This window comes from Peromyscus californicus, unplaced genomic scaffold (genome assembly GCF_007827085.1).
Source record: "Peromyscus californicus insignis strain IS unplaced genomic scaffold, ASM782708v3 Scaffold_11__1_contigs__length_118956290, whole genome shotgun sequence".
NCBI lineage: Eukaryota > Metazoa > Chordata > Mammalia > Rodentia > Cricetidae > Peromyscus > Peromyscus californicus.
Window position 1 is genome coordinate 17,258,121 of NW_026294402.1, and position 21,382 is coordinate 17,279,502.

Here is a 21,382-nt window from a genome sequence, read left to right on the forward strand (position 1 = left end):
TGTTTGTTTTTCGAGACAGGGTTTCTCTGTGTAGCGCTTGCCGTCTGGGAACTCACTCTGTAGACCAGGCTGGCCCCAAACTCAAAGGCTTGTCTCTGCCTCCCAAGTGCTGGGATTAAAGGCGTGCACCACCACCGCCTGGTCTCTTAAATTATGTTTCTGTGTATTTATTTCAAATGTGTGTATCTGCATCTGTATATGCATATGTGTATTGGGGTGCCCCCAAGCCATGGCATGTGTGGAGGTCAAAGAAAACTTGATAGGAGGCAATTCTGACCTTTGACTATGTGGATCCTGGGGACCAAACTCAAGTCATCAACTTGGTAACAAGCACCTTTACCTACTGAGCCATCTGGCCAGCCCCAACAGATCTTTATAAACCTCTCTTTTTGTTTGTTTTTATTTTGTTTATTTGAGACAAGGTTTCTCTGTTTAACAGTCCTGGCTGTCCTAGAACTCACTTTGTAGACCAGGCTGGCCTCAAACTCATACACCTGCCTCTGCCTCCCAAGTGCTGGGATTAAAAAGCATAAGCCGCCGGGCGGTGGTGGCGCACGCCTTTAATCCCAGCACTCGGGAGGCAGAGCCAGGCGGATCTCTGTGAGTTCGAGGCCAGCCTGGACTACCAAGTGAGTTCCAGGAAAGGCGCAAAGCTACACAGAGAAACCCTGTCTCGAAAAAAAAAAAAAAAAAAAAAAAAAAAAAAAAAAAAAAGCATAAGCCATCACCACCAGGCCATAAGTCTCTTTTCATAGATACACATAGCAGTAGATTCCTCTTCTCTGGGTTCTTCTTAATCTATTTGTGTGTGTTTATACATGCTCATGAGCCATGGAGTCTAGAAGAGGACATCTGATCCCCTGAAGATGGAGTTGGGGCAGGCGAATGAGCCACCCGACATGGGTGCTAGGAATGAAACTTGGATTCTTTGTGGTGTGGGCTCTTAACTCTTGAGCTCTCCTGCCCCTTTTACCTTCTTGATATCCTTGGACTCACAAAGCGTTTTTCATTTTGAAAGTTGTTTGTTATTGTTGTGTGTGTGTGTATATTTGTTTGTGAGTGCAGGCACACACATAACATGGCACTCAAGAAAGTCAGAGGACCTATAGGAGTCTATTCTCTTCCATCATGTGATATGAGGCTTGGTGGCAAACTCTCATGAGCCATCTTGGTGGTGCTATTTATCTTTATTGTTTATGATTTGATATATATTTAAAATTTGCCAAATTCAAGGTCACAAAAATTTATCCCTGTTTTCTATTTGTTTTTATCCTTATACTTTGTGGGATAGAATCTGCTGTTTGAGCTCTAGATAGCCTAGTAGTTGCTAGGTACCCCAGGCTGTCTTCAAACTCATGGTGATCCTCCTGCCTCAGTCTCCCAGTTGTTGGGATTATAGGTGTGTACCACCAGGCCTGACTTTTGTCTTTTGTTTTGAGAGGTTTGTAGTTTTGCTTCATTTAAAAATAGAGCACTTCTGAGGCTGGAGAGCTGGCTCGGTGGTTAAGAGTACTTGTTGTTGAAAAGGACCTGGGTTTGACTCCCCAGCACCCATGGAGGCTCACCTCCTCGGGAACACTTGTGGTGCATAGGCATATATGTAGGCAAAATACTCAAACATAAAATCATAGAAACTAATCTTTAAAAAACAAAAAACAGAAGACATCATAAATTTGAGTGTCTCTTGATGTTTTGTTTTTTTCCCTACAGATTTATTTACTTTTATTTTCGTATATGGGTGTTTTGCCTGCATGTATGTCTCTGCCTATGAAGGCCAGAAGAAGGCACCAATCAGATCCCCTGAAACTGGAGTTATAGATGGTTGTGAACCATCATGTGAGTGTAGATAATAGAACCCAGATTCTCTGGAAGAGCAGCCAGTGCGCTCAACCACTGAGCCATCTCCAGCCCCTTTTGGTATTTTATATTCGCTAAACTTGCTGGACATTAAACATAAGGACAACCTGTCTCCACACACCCCACACATACCAGCACTAAAGTGTATTCCACTATTCCTGGCTTTTATGTGGGTACCGGGAACTCAGGTCCTTAACTTGCAAAACAGATACTTTCCCACTGAGATATCTCCCAGCCTTTTATTTTACACATTAAATTTTGTGAACTGGGCTATGGAAGTGCACACCTTTAATCCCAGCACTTGGAAAGCAAAGGCAGTTGGGTCTCTGAGTTCAAGGCCAGCCTGGTCTATAGAGTGAGTTCCAGCACAGCCAGAGCTACTCAGAGAAACCCTGTCTTGAAAAAGAAACAAACAAAAGTTCTGTGACTCATTTTGAGTTTTTGTAAGTATGAGAAATAAGGTCCAGTTTGAATTCCACATATGCGTATCGAGGTGTCCCAGTAGCATTTGCTGAAGAGAATATTTTGCAGAGAGAGCACATCTTACATTATAATAAATTTACAGTTATAAAGCCATGTGTGGTGGCACATGCCTGTCACCCCAGCATTTGGGAGGTAGAGGTAGGAGCATCAGAAGTTCAAGGCCACCCTGGATTACTGGAAACCCTGTCTCAAAAAAAAAAAAAAAAATCCATTTACGATAATGAAATCTCTAAAATCAGCCCTCTCTCATGCTGCTAGTAGACATGTAATTCATGCCACTCTGCAGGCCACTCACTCTGTGTGTCCAGATCTTACAGCTTATCTGACTGCTAACCAGGGCTGACCCTATCTCTTTTCTTTCTGGGGCTCCTCTGATAAAGTGCCGTAATTGTGCCACTCAACACAGTTCTGAAACATTCTCTCACTGTTGGAGAACCAGACAAATCACTGGCAGGGTCATTTTCCGTCGGGAGCCCTGGGCAGTATCCTTGGCTCTCCCATCTTCCGGGGGCTCCACCTCTCTCTAGTCCCTGCCCCTGTCCCATCAGAGGAAGGAGGGCATGGAGAAATGGCTTAGTGGTTGAGAGCATGTACTGTTCTTACAGAGGACCCAAGTTCAATTTCTGGCACTCATTAGGTGGCCCACAACCACCTGGATCTCCAGCTCCAGGAGTTCTGATGCCCATGCATGCTTGTAATTAAGAGTAATTAAAAAAAGGGCTAGGACTGCTTCGCAGTGTTAGGCTATCACTAACTACTCCCTGCCAAAACAAAATCCTTAACAGATTATAAGGACCTCATTTCTATCTAAGGTCAAGTTGTGAATTTCTGGGTAGACATGAATTTGGAGAACAGTCTTAAACCATTGCTGATTCCTGGGTGCAGTGGGGCTCACAGGTGTGTTTCACCTGCTGCTATATGCTCTAATTCTGCTTTCTTGGCCCAGAGGCTCCCCCCCCCCCCCCCCCGCCCCCCGCCCCACTTCCCCTTGAAGCTCAGTTGTCACTGCTCTTGTGAGGTTTGGCCAGACCATACTGTGTTGTGTTACTGTCTGTGGGCCAGGATTCATCTGACTTGAGCATCCAGCCCAGTGCCTGGACACTGCCATAGTCGAGGTGTGAAACAACAACCCGCTGGGTCTTCTGGATTCAGGACTCTCCTGATCCCAAGCTCCCCTAGAATATTCTTTGAAAGTTAACTACTGTTATTTGGCATGCCCTTCACCTCAGTAGCTTCACCGTGAGGAAGCTGACTTGAGTTCGCTGGCAGCCTCAGCCTAAGCAGCCATGGAAGGGCTTGGCCCATGTAACTCAGGGGCCGGAGCCTTGGTAAACATTAAACATGTGTGAGATGTTGGGTCTTATCCCCAGCACTGCAACAAGATTAGGCTGGAGAGGTAGTTCAGTGTTAAGGGCACTTATGGCTCTTTCAGAGGGCCCAAGTACAGTTCCCAGCATCCACATCACAACTACCTTTAAAGTGTCTAAGAACTTGTGCACCGTTCTTTGAGCAGACAGGCTGTCTGTGCATTAGCATGGCGGCTCTCGGACACTGCTTAGTTAGCCTGTACCTGAGAGCTGAATCCCATCCTTAGCGCCACAGAGTAGGGCGAGAAAAGGAAGAAAAGGACACTAGAAAGGACAGGAAAGCTGGGCATGCCTTACCCATAACGTGGGATGTTGAGGGGTGGGTAGGTATTCAAGCCCTGCCTGGGCTACATGAAACCCTGTATGAAAACAAATAAACAAGCAACAGTCATAATGGTGATAAAAGTGACAGCCCTGCGTACAACAGAGTAAACCTGTGCTGTGTGAGCTGCAGTGGTACAGCTCCACTGAGGTGCCTGCCGAGAGAAGGTTCTGAGTGGTGGCTGCTAGGCCTTGAGGGCACCTGATTTCCACTGTACTCTACTGATGGACACAATCACAATTTCAAAAGGTAGGTGAGGCATGTCTTAGGGTTTCTATTGCTGTGAAGAGACACTTTCAGCACGGCAACTCTTAGAAGGAAAACCATTTCATTGGGGTGCCTTACACTTCAGAGTTTTAGTCCATTATCATCATGGTGCGACATGGTGGTGTGCAGGCAGACATGGTGCTGGAGAAGGAGCTGAGAGTCGTACATCTTGACCTACAGGCAACAGGAGGTGATCTCATTGGGCGTGACTTGAGCATATATGAGACCTCAAAGCCCACCTCCACAGTGACACACTTCCTCCAACAAGGCCATACCTCCTAATAGTGCCACTGCCTTTGGGGACCATTTCTTTCAAACCACCACAGGGCACTAGTGAGGTAGCTCAAAAGGTGTAAAGGTGATTGCCCCATGCCTGATGACCTCTGAATTCAATCTGTAGAGCCCACGTGATAGAAAGAGAACCAGTTCCCAGCTTGTCTTCTGAATTCCATCCCCACTGCCCCTGTCATACACATGCATACACAACACACACAATCAATCAATCGATGGATTAATTTTACAGATTTTTAGTAGATGGTGACAGAGCCTTAGAGCAGGGTCTTCCAGGTGTCTGTATCCATATGGCTAGGCTTTTGCCTGGCCCATGCATGATCCTGTGTAGTCAGTCTTTTGAATGGGCACTGGGTGGGGCATCAAAGTGGAAGAGCATTGGCCTTTCCTACCTTCAGGAGACAAGTCGGGGTTCCCAGTAAATGTTGTGCCCTGAGCCAGCCATGCTGGAAGGACGTCAGTATGGGGGCCACCTCCCTCCCTAGCCGGGCCCCAGGAGCGTGCATCGCGGCCTCTCTTTGTCGACCTGGGTGCTGGCTGTCCTATTTTACCACTATTGACCCTGAAGGCCATCGAGGAGGGCACGCTGGAGGAGATCGAAGAGGAGGTCCGGCAGAAGAAATCCTCACGCAAGCGCAAGCGGGACAGCGAGGCCGGCTCCTCCACCCCGACCACCAGCACCCGCAGCCGTGACAAGGACGAGGAGAGCAAGAAGCAGAAGAAGCGTGGACGGCCACCTGCTGAGAAGCTGTCCCCAAACCCACCTAACCTTACCAAGAAGATGAAGAAGATCGTGGACGCCGTGATCAAGTACAAGGACAGGTAAGCTGAGACAGCGGCAGAGGGGTCCCTGTGGGGTGTCGTTAAACATAGGGTGTAGGACCTGGTACTCACCAGCACTGAAGGCCTGTGCTTTGGTGCCCTTCTTCAGAGGGCTTGTGATCTGAAGCAGGGACAGGAAAAGAACAGGTGGTGGGATAGAGAGGCAGGCTTGGACGTGTCAGCCAAGGTGGCATGTGCCAGTTGCTGTCTGAGGAAGGGCTGCTCTGGAAGAACGGGCCCTGCAGTAGCTGCAGCAGGTGCAACTGTTGGAATGGCCATGAGTGCTGAGAGGTGGTGGCTAGGTGGGTCATGGCAAAGAGGCCAGCATGACTGCAGCCTTTGGCTCTCCTGCTGTGTGTCTGGCATCTTGGTGGTTCCCCTCTTCCTGTGTTTAAGGTCATTCAGATGTTGAGAGTTTGTGGACCTTGTCTTGTTTCTTGCCAGGTTCCAGTCTTGGAGGGAGGCCTGCCTGATAAGATTAGCCACATATGAGGTAGCCCATGTTTTCGTCTGTGACCGAAGCCGGCATCAGATGGTGCTGTTCCTCTATGGGTGGTACTGTGGTTCCCGTGCAGGCCTTGACTAGCAGGAGATGGAAAGCGTGAAGCTTGGTACTTGATCATCTTTCCATTGCATGGTGTCTTAATTCACCTTTCCAATGCACACTGGCCAGTGCCAGCCCCTTAATTGGAATTTTTTCTGGTGACAATATTCTGTGACTCAAGAAGCAAAGTGAGACATCCAGAGGGAGAGTTAGCAAGTTGTGCATCTTCTCACACCATTTGGGAAGAGTCCACAAGTGAAACAGTTTAGGTGTGGTTGTGGTGCCTAAATCAGTGAGTGCAGACTGCCTGGTGAGATGGCTCCATGGGCAAAGTTGCTTGCCACCAAGCCTGATGACCTGAATTTGATCCCAGAGACCCACTCGAGGGAAGGAGAGCCAGCTCTTGTTCATTGACTCCATATGCATATCCTGGCACAGATCCCCTTGTAGATCTGAAAATGGAGAGGGGTGGAAGAAAGGGAGTATTGGCCCTGGTTTGCTGCCTTTACCTCTCAGGCAGATTCCACACAGAAGGCAAATGGAGGACTACTGTGCAGAGGGATTAGCTTGTTTAGATACTTGTTCTAGATATGGAGTGTGTAAAAATCCAAGGAAAATAACTGGCCTGTGGTTTCTTTCTCCTTTTTTTAAATTTTATTTTGAATTCTTTGTGTGTATGATTGATTGTGTGCCTGCACATGTGTTCCTGGTTTCTAACAATGTGCTTGTGTGGACCCTTAAAATGAAAGTAAAAGAGATTGTTGAAGGTCAGTGGGAAGCAAGATGGGCTTTGAAGTGAGCCCCCCTGAGGTTCTGGAAAGCCACTTGAGAAGGCAGCCCTTGATCCCTCTTAGATTTTGCTTTGAAATAGATTATAGTTGTAAAACTCAGAAAGGTAAAACAGTGTTCCAGGAGAAACCACCTGCTGATCTTCAGTCCTTGGGTCGCCCTTCAGTGGGACACAGAAGCCATCCACCGTTAATGGCTGACAATCACTTCACCATAGGATGATTCCCTTATAATAATGCAGGCTCTTACCAGACTCTGAGAAGATGAGCTGGTAGAATCATGGACAAGGGGTGTGAAGACACGCCTCCTAAAAGAATTTCCTGGTGACTCAGTCTCCATGAGAAGGGGTGTCAGGGTCTCTGCATACATCAGAACACCAGGAAGTACACAGTAAAACCAGAGTGACCTCTAAGTGCTGGTACACCCTTGTAAGCCCAGCTTTGGAGTGGGGCTAGGGCTGAGATAGGATAATCATAAGTTTGAGGCCAACCTGAACTACATAGTGAAAACCTGTCCCAGAAAACAACAAAAATGAGCCAGTGAGATGGCTTAATGGGTAAAGGCACTTGCCACCAAGCCCAGTGGCCTGAATTTGATACCCAAGACCCACGTGTAGACAAGTTCTGACTCTCCCAAGTTGTCTTTTGACTTCCATGTGTGTGCTTGTGATACAAGCTCCTACATGTACACACAGTAAATAAGGAACATTTAAAAAAAGTGAGCCGATGCTGGATAGAGCACGCCTTTAATCCCAGCACTTGGGAGGCAGAGACAGACAGATCTATCTCTGAGTTTGAGGCCAGCCTGGTCTATATGGAGAGACTTTGTCTCAAAAAAACAAGCAAAGGAACAAAAATCCTAAAAGTAGTATTTTTCACTAAAATTGAGAAATTAGGAGACTGTCCCCGCCAAGATATCCCAAATTTTGGCAGTTGATGGCAAGGTCATGAAGTGACTAACCCTCATCCTCTCAGCTGAGCTCAGCATGCAGTTTCCTGTCTGGGTTCGTTGCTGTGTCCCAGGAGCCCAGCCCGTGTCCATAGCAATGGGATTGCAGTATTTTAGACAGGAATCCACCCACAGGGAATGAATCTTTGGCAGCCATAACCACCTCTGAGAGCTCTGGACACAGATAGTGCTGCCACCTAGAGGGCCGTTATCTGCAGAGCACCATGTACTTCAATGTGGATGAAGTTCCAAACTGATCCATGGTGCTGGGCAGTGAGCAGCAGTTCTCTCCAAGAGGGGCCTGACTAGAGAGCTGCCTGAGCAGGACTCTGGGTAGCTAAGAGTGGTCTTCCTTTATTTCTAGATGTGTGCATAACAATGCCAGGGTCACTGACTTCCTTGGATTTTAGTGTATCGGGGGAGGAGCACATGTGAAAGACTTCCTAGCGGTGGCAAGGCCTTGCTTGTTTTCAGAGGAGCCAGTTTGTCAGTTGTGTGTTCTGTGCCCTCCTGAAAACGCTTCCTTCACCTCATGTCATTATCCATGGCTGACAGATGACTCACCCAGCAGTAGAGCAGACAGTCTCCAGCGCACAGATATGATCATGATTCGGTTAGTAAGGTGAAGACTCAGAGATGGTTTGTCCAGATGACTCTGTTGTAGGCCACAGACTCCTTGGATGTAGTAAACGTGAGAGCTGATGCTGAGCACCTTGTTGGGGGATGTGACTGTGCTTATATAGCTGACTCTGGGGGACAAGATGCCTTTGGGGCTTAATGCCTGGTTTCTGAGTAACCTCACACCTAGATTGGACAGTGTCATGGAGCCCAGAGCTCCACAGAGGGAAAGATTGTAACAGGATGCCTCTGAGGGTGGTGGTGAGCTCTGGTTTTGTTGAAGGCAGGTCCCTTTGCCCTAGCGTGGGTCACTGATGGCCACAGTCACATCACCTGAGGAAAGTCAGCCTTGCCTCATTTTCCTTGTCAGAAACCTACCTCGTTTGTCGGGGAATTTTAACAATGATGTTTAGGTACAACATTGGTTCATTTTGTGCATACTTCTGACACGTAACTAAATTTGCCACTAGGAAGGCAAGCAAAGCTGTGAGACAGCACACTGTGAGTTTACAGAAAGTCTGGCTTTGTCCTGTAAAAGGACAGAGATTAGAGCCTCCAAGGGAAGTAGCTGACAGGATTTCCACAGTTCTGGTGATTGATGGAAGGTCATGCAGCCACTATACCTTTTCCTCAGTAGCGGTAGTTCCCAGGAAAGTCCTAGTTGCTGTTTCTGGAGCAGCATCTCCCCGCTGTCCCTCCCTTCCTGGTGGCATCACAGACATTGCCAATTTCCCTGCAAATGTTGAGCAGCTGGGGGTGCCTTGGCACCCAGGGATTTTTTTGTTGGGACTCTTGTAGTGGCTGACCTCTGTATCCACCACCTGTGCTTGTCAGTCAGACCCATAGTCACTAGCCTGAATCACAGAGCCCTGTTCCCTCCAGAATGGCATTTCAAGGGCTTAGAGGTCACCTTGCAGCACCTGAGGGCAGAGGCCACAGATTCTTTATGACCTACCTGTCACGCAGAAGGTTCTGAGCCATCAGTGGCCTTTGGCAGGGCAGGCAGTATTCACAAGTCAGGCCTGATATCTCTTACCCTGTTGCAGGTATGCTAGAGAGAACCTGGGAAGAGTAACATTGCAGCATCAAACTTAGTTTTGTTTTGTATTTTAGACAAGAGCTCACTATGTAGCCCTGGCAAGCATCAAGCTTTTTTCTTTTAATATCTGTGAGTATTTTCCTGTGTGTATGTCTGTGTACCATGGGTGTGCCTGGTGCCAGAGGCCAGAAGAATGTATAGGAACCCCTAGAATTGGAGTCATGGGTGATTGTGAGCTACCATGTGGGTGCTGGGAATTGAACCTGGATCCTCTGCAAGAGCAGCTAGCACTCTGAACCATCAAATGGAACATTTCAAGGAAAACATTTGAACCTTTTGTTGTTTTTGAGGCAAGCACTTGCTTTGTAGCTTAAGCTGGCCTCAAATTTAAGGCAGTCAGACTGCCTCAGCTTTCTGGGTGTTGAGGTTACAATTGGGATCTTTTCAGTTTGCTTCCTGAAGCCCTCTGCTCATATACACAGCAGGCCGAGTTCAAAATGGAGCCTGAAGGATCGGAATCGCCACAGTGCTGCTTTCTCTCCTCTTCCTCCCAACCCCAAGACAGGGTTTCTCTGTGTAACCTTGACTGTCCTGGAACTCACTCTGTAGAACAGGCTGTCCTTGAACTCACAGAGATCTGTTTGCCTCTGCTTCCCCAGTCCTGGAATTAAAGGTGTGTACCACCACCGCCCGGTACCATAGTGCTTCTTGACAGACACTAAAGAATGATTTTGAGCTAAACCATGTACCTGCTTCTGGGTGACAGCTAAGTTACACATCCATTTGGTGGCCTCCAGGAACTAGTGCTGCTGGGTCCAAGGCAGACTGCTGTGGAGAGACAGGGAAGCCCTTGCTGTGTGAATGCTGCTAACCATTGAGTCTGTCTGTGGCCTTCTGACCCAGCTTGAGTTAATACCACAGAGCTGACCTTGTCTCCTTTGTATGTCCTGTAGATACTGGTAGCGATGAGGCGGGGGCCGCTGACCTTGGCTCCATAGCACCCACTCACAGTATACCTTCCTACCATGGCACACAGGGAATAGGGAACTTAAATTGTGTGGCTCTTTGAGTCAGTCCACAGGCTGGCAGGATTGGCCACCTGATCAAAGCCCTGGGAGAAGAGGAGGGTGAGTGTCAGTGAGAGGAGACAGTGTTGGCAGAGTGCTGGTATCCCAGGACAGAGGTCTGCAAGGGTCTGGAATACCCACCTACTTGAAGCAGAACTGCTCTCCCTGCAGTTTCAGCCCTCTGTCCATGTTAGAGAACCTGCCAGACTAAGAGTAAAGCTGTGCCTGGCACATGCAGAGCTGAGCACCATCCCCAGTACCACAGCACACAGCCAGCCAAAGACCATATTGCCAAAATGAAGTAGGAAATAGAAGTTTTTACTTTGAAAGCAAAACATAGATGAAAATTAAGTATGGACTCAAGGGTTGGGTGTACCTTGTCCTGGGCCAGGGAAAAGCAAGGGCAGCAAGCAGATCCTTTCAAGTGCATAGGGACAGGTTTCAGAGCATTAGAGGGCGCCACCTCCGCTGTCTCTCAGAGGCCTTGCTGCTGTGTAGACTGTGTATTCCACACTGGTGCTGAGGTCATGGTGACATGTTTGTCTCACAAGTTGCACATTGTGGGTTATAGGAAAAAGGGGGATGGTTTCTGCACTTGACACTCGCGGGTGGTGGGCACATATTCACACTACCAGGCTGAGCATATCTGGCCCCATCTCTTTTTCTGGAAGTTTGAGAGTTGTAGATTTTAGAATTCTCTTCTATCCTTGTGCCTCAGTTTCCAAATGGAGAAACAAGAATGAGAGGTCAGGCCCATGGGAAAGTGAATGTGGGCAGGATGAAGCATCAGGCCCAGAAATAAACCCAGCACTGCCTGGGACTTCTCAGCAAGCCATATTGTCTCCTTCCAGTCCCTGCTCAGTGTACAGAGGCAGAGGGTAGATGTTTTTCAGAGGAGAGAGGCTGTGCTCTGTGAAAAGAAAAAAAAAAAAAAAAAAAAGCGTGGGTTGTTGCCTGAGGTATCTCTTCGATTAAATCTGTCCTCCTAAGTAAAGGAGCCAGACCCCAGTCCTCAGGGAAGATGGGGCAGATTAGCCCCAGGGCTTTCCAGCCCCTCAGCCTTTGAGTGACATCTGGGCTTGCTGCCTGCTGGTTCCATGTTTATGGCCAGCACCATCTGCTTACCACCTGGCCCAGAAGCTGCAGCAGACTTTGGCTAAAGGAAGGCCAGGTGAGCCCCAGGCCAGGCCACAGACAGAGCTTACTCAGCGTCTCAGGGCAACCCTGGCCTGCTTCCTTGTCTAGCCACCTAAGACTATGAGCTCACCTTAGAATCTACTTGGAAAAGCTCCACCTGTTCTGATTAGAAGGCAGATTCCATCTTGGGCTTCATGTCCTGGGCCAAACATTTACACACCAAGGAAAACAGGCAGCTGATAATGAGACCAGTGGTCAGTCCATAGCTCACAGGCAAACAGGCAAGACTGATAGATAGGGTGCTATGTAGAGTCTGGAGCAGCTGGGTCCTTTGCCCACCTGCTCTGTCCCCCTGGAGTCAGCAGCAGCCTGTGTCCCTGGGACGGCCTTCCATTCAGCAGAAGGTCCCAGGTCCCACTTGCTAAGCCTCCACACATGGTGTATAGGCTGCTCCTCTATGGCATGATCTCCTCACCCAGTTACCTCCAACTCCCCAGCCCACGTGTTCTACTAGATCAGACTATCCCGTGGTCCTTTGGCTCCTAAGTTCCTGATGTCTCAAAAGAGGATTGGGGTGTTCTTCGACAGTAAGATTGCTGCCATGGTCACAGATGGAATGCTGACAAGTTCACTTTGGGCTATTGTCACCCAGTACTGCAGACAGACCTCGGGCCTCCCTCAACTTGCCTCTAGCCTCAGATAACTCGGAGAGCCATGACTGGCCTTGCTGTCCCTTTGCATCTGCTTCCTAATCCTCAGATGCTTTCTTGGCATTACCGTGGGCCTGTGGTCACCTGTTCCATTCTCAGCTTGATTTCCACCAGTGCCATATTCAGGATCTCTTCATCAGGTGAAGGTGTTGAATTGTGTCTTATACAGCACTGGGCTCCATGGGAAGTCTTCCAGACTTCTCGAACCCTAGGCTCATATTCCATTGTTAACCAGCATGACACCATAATAAAACCTTTGGTTCCAGGGCTGGGCTGTGCATCCCATGCCAGAGTGTTTGCCAAGCATGCACAAGATCTTGGGTTCCATCCCAGCACCTTGGAAGTGTGCACCTGTAACTACCAGCATTGAGGAAGTGGAGGCAGAAGGATCAGAAGTGAATTCAAGGCCAGGTTGAGACACATAAGACTGTCTTTAAAAGACTTGGTCATTTATGGCGGTAGTGGTGCACACTTGAGGAGGCAGAAGCAGGTGGATGTCTAGGTTTGAGGCCAGCCTGGTCTACATAGAGAGTCCCAGGACAGCCAGGGTGACATAGAGAAACCTTGTCTGGAAAAAACAAAAAAGAAAAGACTTTGACAGTAGCTGTTCCTGAACACCTGAGCTGGTGTGGAGAGAGGCCCTGCCCATATGGTGGCAGCACAGGCTGCTGGCTCCCAAGAGGGCCTGTAAACCAACTCAGGGTCCTCCCTGGTAGGACCTCAGTAACTGAACCCTGGGCTCTAGATGGTGTCTCTTTCTGTAGTGATAAAACAGGACAGGGAATGAAGTAGCGGCGATCTCTTCTCTAGGAGTCGGCACAGAGAAGCAGAGCAGCAGTGGTTCTGTTCCCAACTGTCCCTCACATCGTTGGCTGTTGCTAAAGCAATGAAACCCAACTGGAAAGCCATGGCCATGGCCTCCCTCCTGGGTCTGGGTTGAAAGCAGGGCTCTCCTAGCTCGTTCATGCCATCCAGACACTGGGAAGTTCAGCTTCCATTTCCCTCAGTTCTCATCCTGCAGAGGCTTTCGTCAGAATCAGAGCACCTCCGGCAGGAGGCCCAGGTAGGCACGTGGCATCTGCAGGGAGCTCTGCAGTGGGTCCTCCTTGTTAGGAGGTGGTGTGCACGGGACAGTGCAGGCTCCTCAGCCACCTGTACACGTCTTTCTTCCTTTGTGCCTGTCTCGTCCCATGCCGGTAAGACTTGTAAACAGTAGTGCAGTCTGTGACTCATGGCTTGCCGTGGGTGAGGAGGCAGGCAGGCAGGCAGGACAGGGTGGGAATACTGAGAACAACTGGAGAGAACGTCTTGTCAGGGTGATCAGTCCTCAGCTAGTGGTGTGGTGGGGACGTTTTCAAAGTGTATGTCTGTCCAATGTGATGCTAGGCAGATGCCTCTTCAACGGGACAGTGAGGCCCTAAGATTTTAGATCTGTTCAGCCCAGAACACTGAGAAGAGAATGAAATGAACCACTCATCAAACAAGTGTTTGCCATAAGCGAGTCCAAGCCCCCTTCCCAGAGAGATGAACTCCCAGGTTCTGACAGGAAATCTCTGGAAAAGACTGCAGGGTGCTAGCAGCCTTCAGGATGGTGCTTAGCTCCACTGTGCACCCAGAAACACAGCTCCTACCATAGAGATGCCAGGCCACAGCCTCACTGCAGAATGACTAAGGAAGGAAAAGAGCTGTAGTGGATGCAGTAGCCCCAGGCCATCCCTCTGCTGCCAACTTAATCCTGCCTGGGAGGGTTTTCTGTGACCAAGCACATCCTGTCCCAATATGTGTCCGCATTTTATTCCTATTGCTCTGATAAAGAACCCTGAAGATAGAACTTAAGGAAGAAAGGGAGTTTTTAGCTCACAATTCCAGGTTACAGTTCATCAGAGCAGGGAAGTCAAAACCATTTATTTCCAACATCTAGTCACATCACATCCAGTCAAGAGCAAGGCTCTGAATTCGTGTATGCTCCATGGCTGAGCATTTGATTAGTATGTGTAAGGCTGGTTCAGTACCAGCATCATGAGAAATGTGTGGGTGGAGTTAGAAGCAGCCTGTGCCAGAGATCTCAAGAAAGATTCCATTTGCATCAAGGTGAGGTGTATAATGATAGGCTTACCTGGGGAGTGGCACTCAGTGCTGATGTCAGTGGACAGTCTGGAAGAGCTTGGGAGCTAGGAAGCTTGGCAAGTGGGCCCGGGAATTGGGAGAGAGCCTGCATGGTACTCCATCACAGTTGTGAAGTTTAGCCTCCCAAAGTATGGCATTGACTGTCCAAGAGGTCCTCACAAAGAGTGCCTTGCTTCGCCTCTGCACAGCCCTAGGGTTCACTCGTGTTTCTGAAAAAGGAAGGGGACTCTGTAGGCCTTTCTTCCTCAAGGGTGCTGTTGTTCCTCAGGTTCTTGGGACATGCTACTATGTTTTCTTTCCAGGAAGAGAGTCTCGTACCATCCATGGTCTGTCTGATCACAACTGTCAATCTTCCAAACTGAATTATAGCAGAGGACCAACATCCACCCAGTAACCACGTGCCATATCTATGTGCAGACAGAGTGGCGGGTAGCACCAGGGTGTAGTATCATCATGTGAGTTTCTGTGCAAAGGCAAGTGTGCTTGCCTGGTGAGCTATGTGGCTTAACTTGCTAAGAGCAGAATTTTCTATCCAGTCCAGCTGTCCTCCAGCAGCCTCCACTGCTCGTCACAGGATGAAAGGTGGCCTTGAGCTCTGGTGCCAGGTGCTGTGATGGCAGCGACAGGAATAGCGTGGAACGATGCACTGTCAGCAGTACCAGAGAGCAGAGAGCTAGAAGAGATGGGCATAACGGGCAGATCTCTGTGATTGTTGAGGCCAGCCTGAGCTACATAGTGAATTGCAGGCCAGCCAGTGTGTAGAGGGAAGGAACTCAAACAAAAAAGAAAATTCCTAGAAGACGCAGAAGTCAGTCAGCATTGCTTTGTTTACAGCCCAGGACTCCTCAGGGTTGGATTGGAGACAGATGGAGACAGATGGTAATGTCAGGTTGACCACACGACTTACCCACAAAGGTAGGTGTCAACCAGGTTCTGGGTTGAGCAATACTAAGCAATCCAGAGAACTGCCAGCTTCCTCTAGATCAGTGGTTCCCACCCTATGGGTTTCTAATCCTTTGGGGGTCACAGATCAGATACTTACATTACAATTCATAACAGGAGCAAGATTACAGTTAGGAAGTAGCAACAAAATAATTTTATGGTTGGGGTCACCACACCAGGAGGAGCTGTATTACTGGGTCTCAGCATCAGGAAGGTTGAGAAGCACTGGTCTAGATGGCGAGCCACTCCTGGGGAGGGCCATGTCCAGACCACAGGGGAATGGCCGCAGCAGCTTTGGCCATCACCTGGCCTGGCTTCATTTCTGGTACTGTGATAAAATGCCCTGAGAAGAAGCAGCTGAGGAAGAAAGAAGGGCTTCCTTAGGTCAGAGTTCAGGGACAGTCTGTACTTGTTGGGAAGGAAGTCAAGACAGGAACTAGACCCATCACAAGCACAGTCAGGAGCAGAGAGAAATGAACGCATGTCCCCTGCTCTGCTGGCCTTCTCCACACCTACCCAGTTCAGGACTTTAGCCCAGGGAGTGATGCTGCCCGCTTCTAGGCTGGGGCTTCCTATATCAGATAACAGTCAAGGCAGGCCCCCACAGGCCCGCCCGTGGGTCATCATCCAAAATGCCTGAACACCATGGGAAACTTGAGACAAGGGTCTCTTCAGGATTATGAAAGTGTTGCAGAGCAGAGCTGGAGGGAAAATGAACTATTTCAAAACACTCAAGGCTCTTCCTTTTGCATTTGCATCACCTGAATTTAAAAAGTGGGGGTGGAGGCTCTTAAGCCTGCCACACTGGGGACATCTTTTGTTACTGAGACAGGGTTTGCTGAGCTGTCCAGGCTGGCCTTAAACTCCTGGGCCTCACCAGCTTGTTAAGTGCTATTCGTATGCCTGTGCCCGCCTGTCTGCATTAGTGGGAAATAGTTCTTGCTAAGAGTCAGGATTGAAGGAACCCTTGCTGCCATCAGTAGGTTCTGCTTAGAATATTCCACAGCAGGGACTAGGGCACGGCTCAGTTCAGGAGACCTGGCCAGTGCCCTTCAGTAGCAAAAAGAAACTCCCACAGCAGGCATAGCTGCCGGTGCAGGGAGCTAGGCTAGGCCACATCCATTGCCTGGAGACTGGAAGCAGGTTTGTCTCGCCTGGAGGGGATGTGCCATGGCCTTCTTGAGGCCTATACAGGACTAGTACTGAAGGAGGTGGAAGATGCTAGTTCCTGTACACAGGCCAGGCATATCCATAGGCCGCTACACACACACGGACACGGACATGGACACGGACACGGACACAGACACGGACACACACACGGCCCCCATGCTGGATGGAAGAACAGAAGGAACACAGCTAGAACCTTTGCTTTCTCAGCAGGAGCAGAATTTGAATTGCTGCTCTGTGCGGTGGCAGTTGCTCTGTAGGGCATGTGTCATCAGGGATGAAGCTTCCTCCTGCTGTTGTGTCTGAGGGACTTGTGTCTGTATCAGGGATTGTGACCTCCATGCACTGAGATTTTTCTTTTTCTTTTTGTGGTGCTGAGATGGAACCCAGGGTCTTGTGCATGCTAGACACACACTCTACCAGTGAGTTCAGTCAGGCCTAGCCATTTAGACTTTTCTAAAACAAAACGAAAACTTCTATGTATTTTGATCATAGTCACTTCCTACTCGGGACCCTAATCATTATCTACCTCCACCTTCTAATTTTTCTATTTCGTTTTCTTTTTTAACCCACCAACTCCAGTCTGTGCTGCCCGTAGTCTCGTAGGTGTGGGACATCCACTGGAGCATGGCATTTGGTTCGCTGGTTGGTTTTTTGAGATAGGTTCTCACTGTGTAGCCCTGGCTGCCTTGAAACTCAATGTGTAGACTGGGCTAGCTTCACCTCACAGAGAGCCTCTTGCCTCTGCCTGTTGAGCACTGGGATTAGTGTGCACCACCACCCCCGTCTACTTTGAAGTTAGGGTTTTTAAGAAGAGAAAGAGTGAAGTTCAGAGTCATTCTTAGCACACAGCAAGTTGGAGGCCAGGCTGACCTATGTGAGAAGGAAGAAAGGCAGTCAAGAATAGAAAGGGTGCTCATGAGGAGGTTGTGGAGCTCGGTGCCCCAAGGACCCTCCTCCATACAAATACCAGCTTCTTGGCCCTGGTAGGCATGGTTTCCTCTACCCCACTCACTGGCTTGCCTGCCACTTGGGAACTCTGAAGGACTGGGCAACTGTGTGTCAGGTGATTGACCAGATGACAGGGCATTCTCGCCCCTTGGACCAGCCACACACAGATCCCAGGGAGCCTGCTTCCCTCCCTCTGCTGGTGGATGTGGCCCCCTCTGCACTTAGACTCTGCAGAGCCTGCTCACACCACTTTCTACAGGGGCCACTAAGGTGAGCCCTTCAGGAACAGGAGCCAAGACAGCAGTCTGGGTGGCCCCAAGCCACATTCCACCCTTGTCGGAAGCAGCAGTTGTCCCTTTGGAGAACCCAGGACACAGCTGTACTCATCCTCCTTCATCCTGGGGTTTGTGCCATATGCTGTGAAGGCCTATACCTTTGGGGATTGCGGCCTCAATAAAGTACCTGTCATGCTCTTCATGCTCAAGCGTGTATGGCTTTTGTAGTATAAAAAGTAGGGTGAGATGAGTGTGGTGGTGAGCACTTGAATCTCAACACTCAGGAGGCAGAGGCTGTCGGGTCTCTGTGAGTTAAAGGCCAGCCTGGTCTACAGAGTGAAACTCTTGTGGATAGGAATGAGAGTGACCTGGCTGTCTGTACCCCGAGGGTGGCAATATAATACTCCTTCCAGGGCTGGGCTTAGAGATGGCACCAGACTGCATACCCATCCTGCCACCCGACCTGGTTATCTGTCAGGAACGTTTTATCTGTCAAACGACCTCAAACACTTAAATTACTCCCGGGGTAAATGGAGTGGGGTGCTCACATTCAGTCCCAGCACTTGGGAGGAGGCAGGCTGATGATCTCTGAGTTTGAGTCCAGCCTGGTCTATGTAATGAGACACTGTCTCAAAAAGATAAAAGAACTCCCTGGTCTTTAAATTCTTGTCCTCTGTCCTTGTGTGGTGGTACAATGTCCCTCTCGGGTGACACCTGGGAGTGACACACACTGTGTCATCTTGCAGCAGTAGTGGACGTCAGCTCAGCGAGGTGTTCATCCAGCTCCCCTCGCGCAAGGAACTTCCCGAGTACTATGAGCTCATCCGAAAACCTGTGGACTTCAAGAAGATCAAGGTGTGTGGGTACCAAGACTCTGGGGCTGTGGGAGGACAGCCAGGTCAGCCCAGCAATCACAGCGTGGGCAGGCAGGAGGTCATGGGTGCCCAGAGTAAGGCCTCCTTCCCCCCCCCCCCCCCCCCCCCACAGGAACGCATCCGCAACCACAAGTACCGCAGCCTCAATGACCTGGAGAAGGATGTGATGCTGCTGTGCCAGAATGCTCAGACGTTCAACCTCGAGGGTTCCTTGGTGAGCACCCTCACGGCCATCATGCCCCCTGCCCTTCATCCCTCTGCAGCTCATTCATGGGGCTGTTTGTTGGACTTCAGCAACTGGGGCTGTTCCACTATTGCCGAAAGCAGTATCTCTTCCTTAGTGGTGAAGAGACCACACACAGCTGCTACCAGCCATGTTGTTATTTTATATATGGGTGTCTCTGTGAGGAAATGCATGCGTGGGTTTCTGTGCACTGCATGTGTGACTGGTGCCTGCAGAAGAGAGAATTGGATCCACTGGAACATTACGTAATGTTCAGTGGTTGTGAACGGCTGGGAATTGAGCAAGAGCAGGGTGCTCTTCACCCTGAGCCATCTCCAGCCTGTGTTGCAATTTTATCTTTAGAGTGTACAGAATACACTCTCTTGAAAGGCATACTGTGCCAAGTGTCTGTTTTTTTAGTTTTTCGAGACAGGGTTTCTCTGTGTAGCTTTGCGCCTTTCCTGGATCTCACTCTGTAGACCAGGCTGGCCTCGAACTCACAGAGATCCAAGTGCTGGGTTTAAAGGCGTGCGCCGCCGCTGCTGCTGCTGCTGCTGCTGCTGCTGCTGCCCGCCGCCGCCGCCACCACCTGGCGCCAAGTGTCTCTGTGAGGAAATGCCTGGCAGTGGTCCCCATCCTGCATCTGGCAGGCTCCTCCCACCTTTGAGAGGGGCGGCTTCCAGGAGATGGGTTTTGCTTTGTTAGGTCAAGGAAATGCCATGCCAGCAGGATTGTGTGTTTCTGACCCCGTTCATCTTTGCAGACATCGGGGCATTGGAAAGTGGAGTCAGTGAGGGAGGAACTGGCCAGTGCACAAACCTCCCAGCCCTGGCCTTTTGTCACCCAGGGAAGGGTGTGGGGTGGCCTTGCTGAACAGCAGGGCTCCAATAGAAAGCCACACGAGCCGGGCGGTGTGGCGCACGCCTTTAATCCCAGCACTCAGGAGGCAGAGGCAGGCGGATCTCTGTGAGTTCGAGGCCAGCCTGGTCTACAGCGCGAGATCCAGGAAAGGCGCAAAGCTACACAGAGAAACCCTGTCTCGAAAAACCAAAAAAAAAAAAAAAAAAGAAAAAGAAAAAAAAAAGAAAGCCACACAAGCCCTATGTCCTCACAGATCTACGAGGACTCCATTGTCCTGCAGTCCGTCTTCACCAGTGTGCGGCAGAAGATTGAGAAGGAGGATGACAGTGAAGGGGAGGAAAGTGAAGAGGAAGAGGAGGGCGAGGAGGAAGGCTCCGAGTCTGAGTGTGAGTAAGGGGAAGGGGCGGAGAGACACTGCAGTGCAGCAGCTCTTAGATGACCTGGGATGCCAGCTGGTGCCTCCTGAACACCTTACTTCCTTATTGCCCCACAGCCCGCTCTGTCAAGGTAAAGATCAAGCTGGGCCGCAAGGAGAAGGCCCAGGACCGACTGAAGGGGGGCCGCCGGCGGCCAAGCCGGGGGTCCCGGGCCAAGCCAGTTGTGAGCGACGACGACAGTGAGGAGGAACAGGAAGAGGTAAGGGCACTGCACCTTAGCTAGGCCACACCTCATCGCAGCCAGTCCCAAGTCCAGGCCACTCTGCAGATGGGTAAACTGAGGCTCAGCGTTCTGTGACCTAGCCTGTTCACATATCCATGTCTAGCAGCTCACAGTCCAGACCCAGTCCCACAGCCCAGGCAGCAGTGTGCTTAGTTCTGGAAGCAGCAGGTTCCAGAGCAGGAGCTTTGTGCTTGTAGTGAGGCTTGCAGAGCAGCTAGGCAGGACAGGACAGGGCTGTGTCCGAGGAGAGCCAGGACCACTGGGATGACCAGGGCCACCAGACAGGTGCCTGCACGTTGGAAGCCTTCCTGCTGTGTGTTGCCATGAGACATAGGCTTAGTCCTCAGGTTTCCACATAAGACCAGTGAGTTAAAAATAGAGAGGACTGGAAAGAAGATAGCTCAGAGATAAGGACACCAGCTGCTATTCCAGAGAACTCAGGTTCAATTCCCAGAATCCATGTCTGGGCTCATACCATCTATAATTCCAGTCCCAGGGCATCCAGTGCCCTCTTACGGCTTCTGTAGCCATGAGGCACACATGATACACAAACATACATGTGGCTAAAACACTCATACACATAAAAATAATTTTAAAAATTTAAAATGGAACTGGGTGATAGTGGCACACACCTTTAATCCCAGCACTTGGGAGGCAGAAGCAGGCAGGATCTCTGAGTTCGAGGCCAACCTGGTCTACAGAGTGAATTTTAGGACAGCTAGGGCGACACAGAAACCCAGTTTCAAAAAACAATAAAGTAAAATGGGGAGGGGCTGGGGAGATGGCTCAAAGTTCAGTTCCCAGCACTCACGTGGGTGACTCACAGCTGCCTGTAACTCAAGCACCAGGGGATCCCAGGCCTCCAGCTCTAGCCTGAGTGTCCATACTCATGCCACACACAGACACATACCTAAACATTGCATAATAAAAATAAACCAGGTGTCATGGTGTGTGCCTTTAATCACAGCAGTAAAGAGGCAGAGGCTGGCAGCTCTCTTAAGTTCCTGGCCAGCCAAGATAGAGACCCTACTTCAGAAACA

At 49.8% G+C, this 21,382-nt stretch overlaps 1 protein-coding gene across 1 annotated transcript in view; it reads left to right on the forward strand.

Annotated features, from left to right (window-relative positions):
• Smarca4 (SWI/SNF related, matrix associated, actin dependent regulator of chromatin, subfamily a, member 4) overlaps window positions 1–21,382 on the forward strand; it is a 93,141-nt gene that overhangs the window by 70,400 nt on the left and 1,359 nt on the right. The window contains 5 exon segments of the mRNA XM_052754267.1: window positions 5,156–5,409; window positions 18,470–18,578; window positions 18,711–18,812; window positions 19,936–20,068; window positions 20,176–20,318. Coding sequence (XP_052610227.1) covers window positions 5,156–5,409; window positions 18,470–18,578; window positions 18,711–18,812; window positions 19,936–20,068; window positions 20,176–20,318 — 741 coding nt within the window.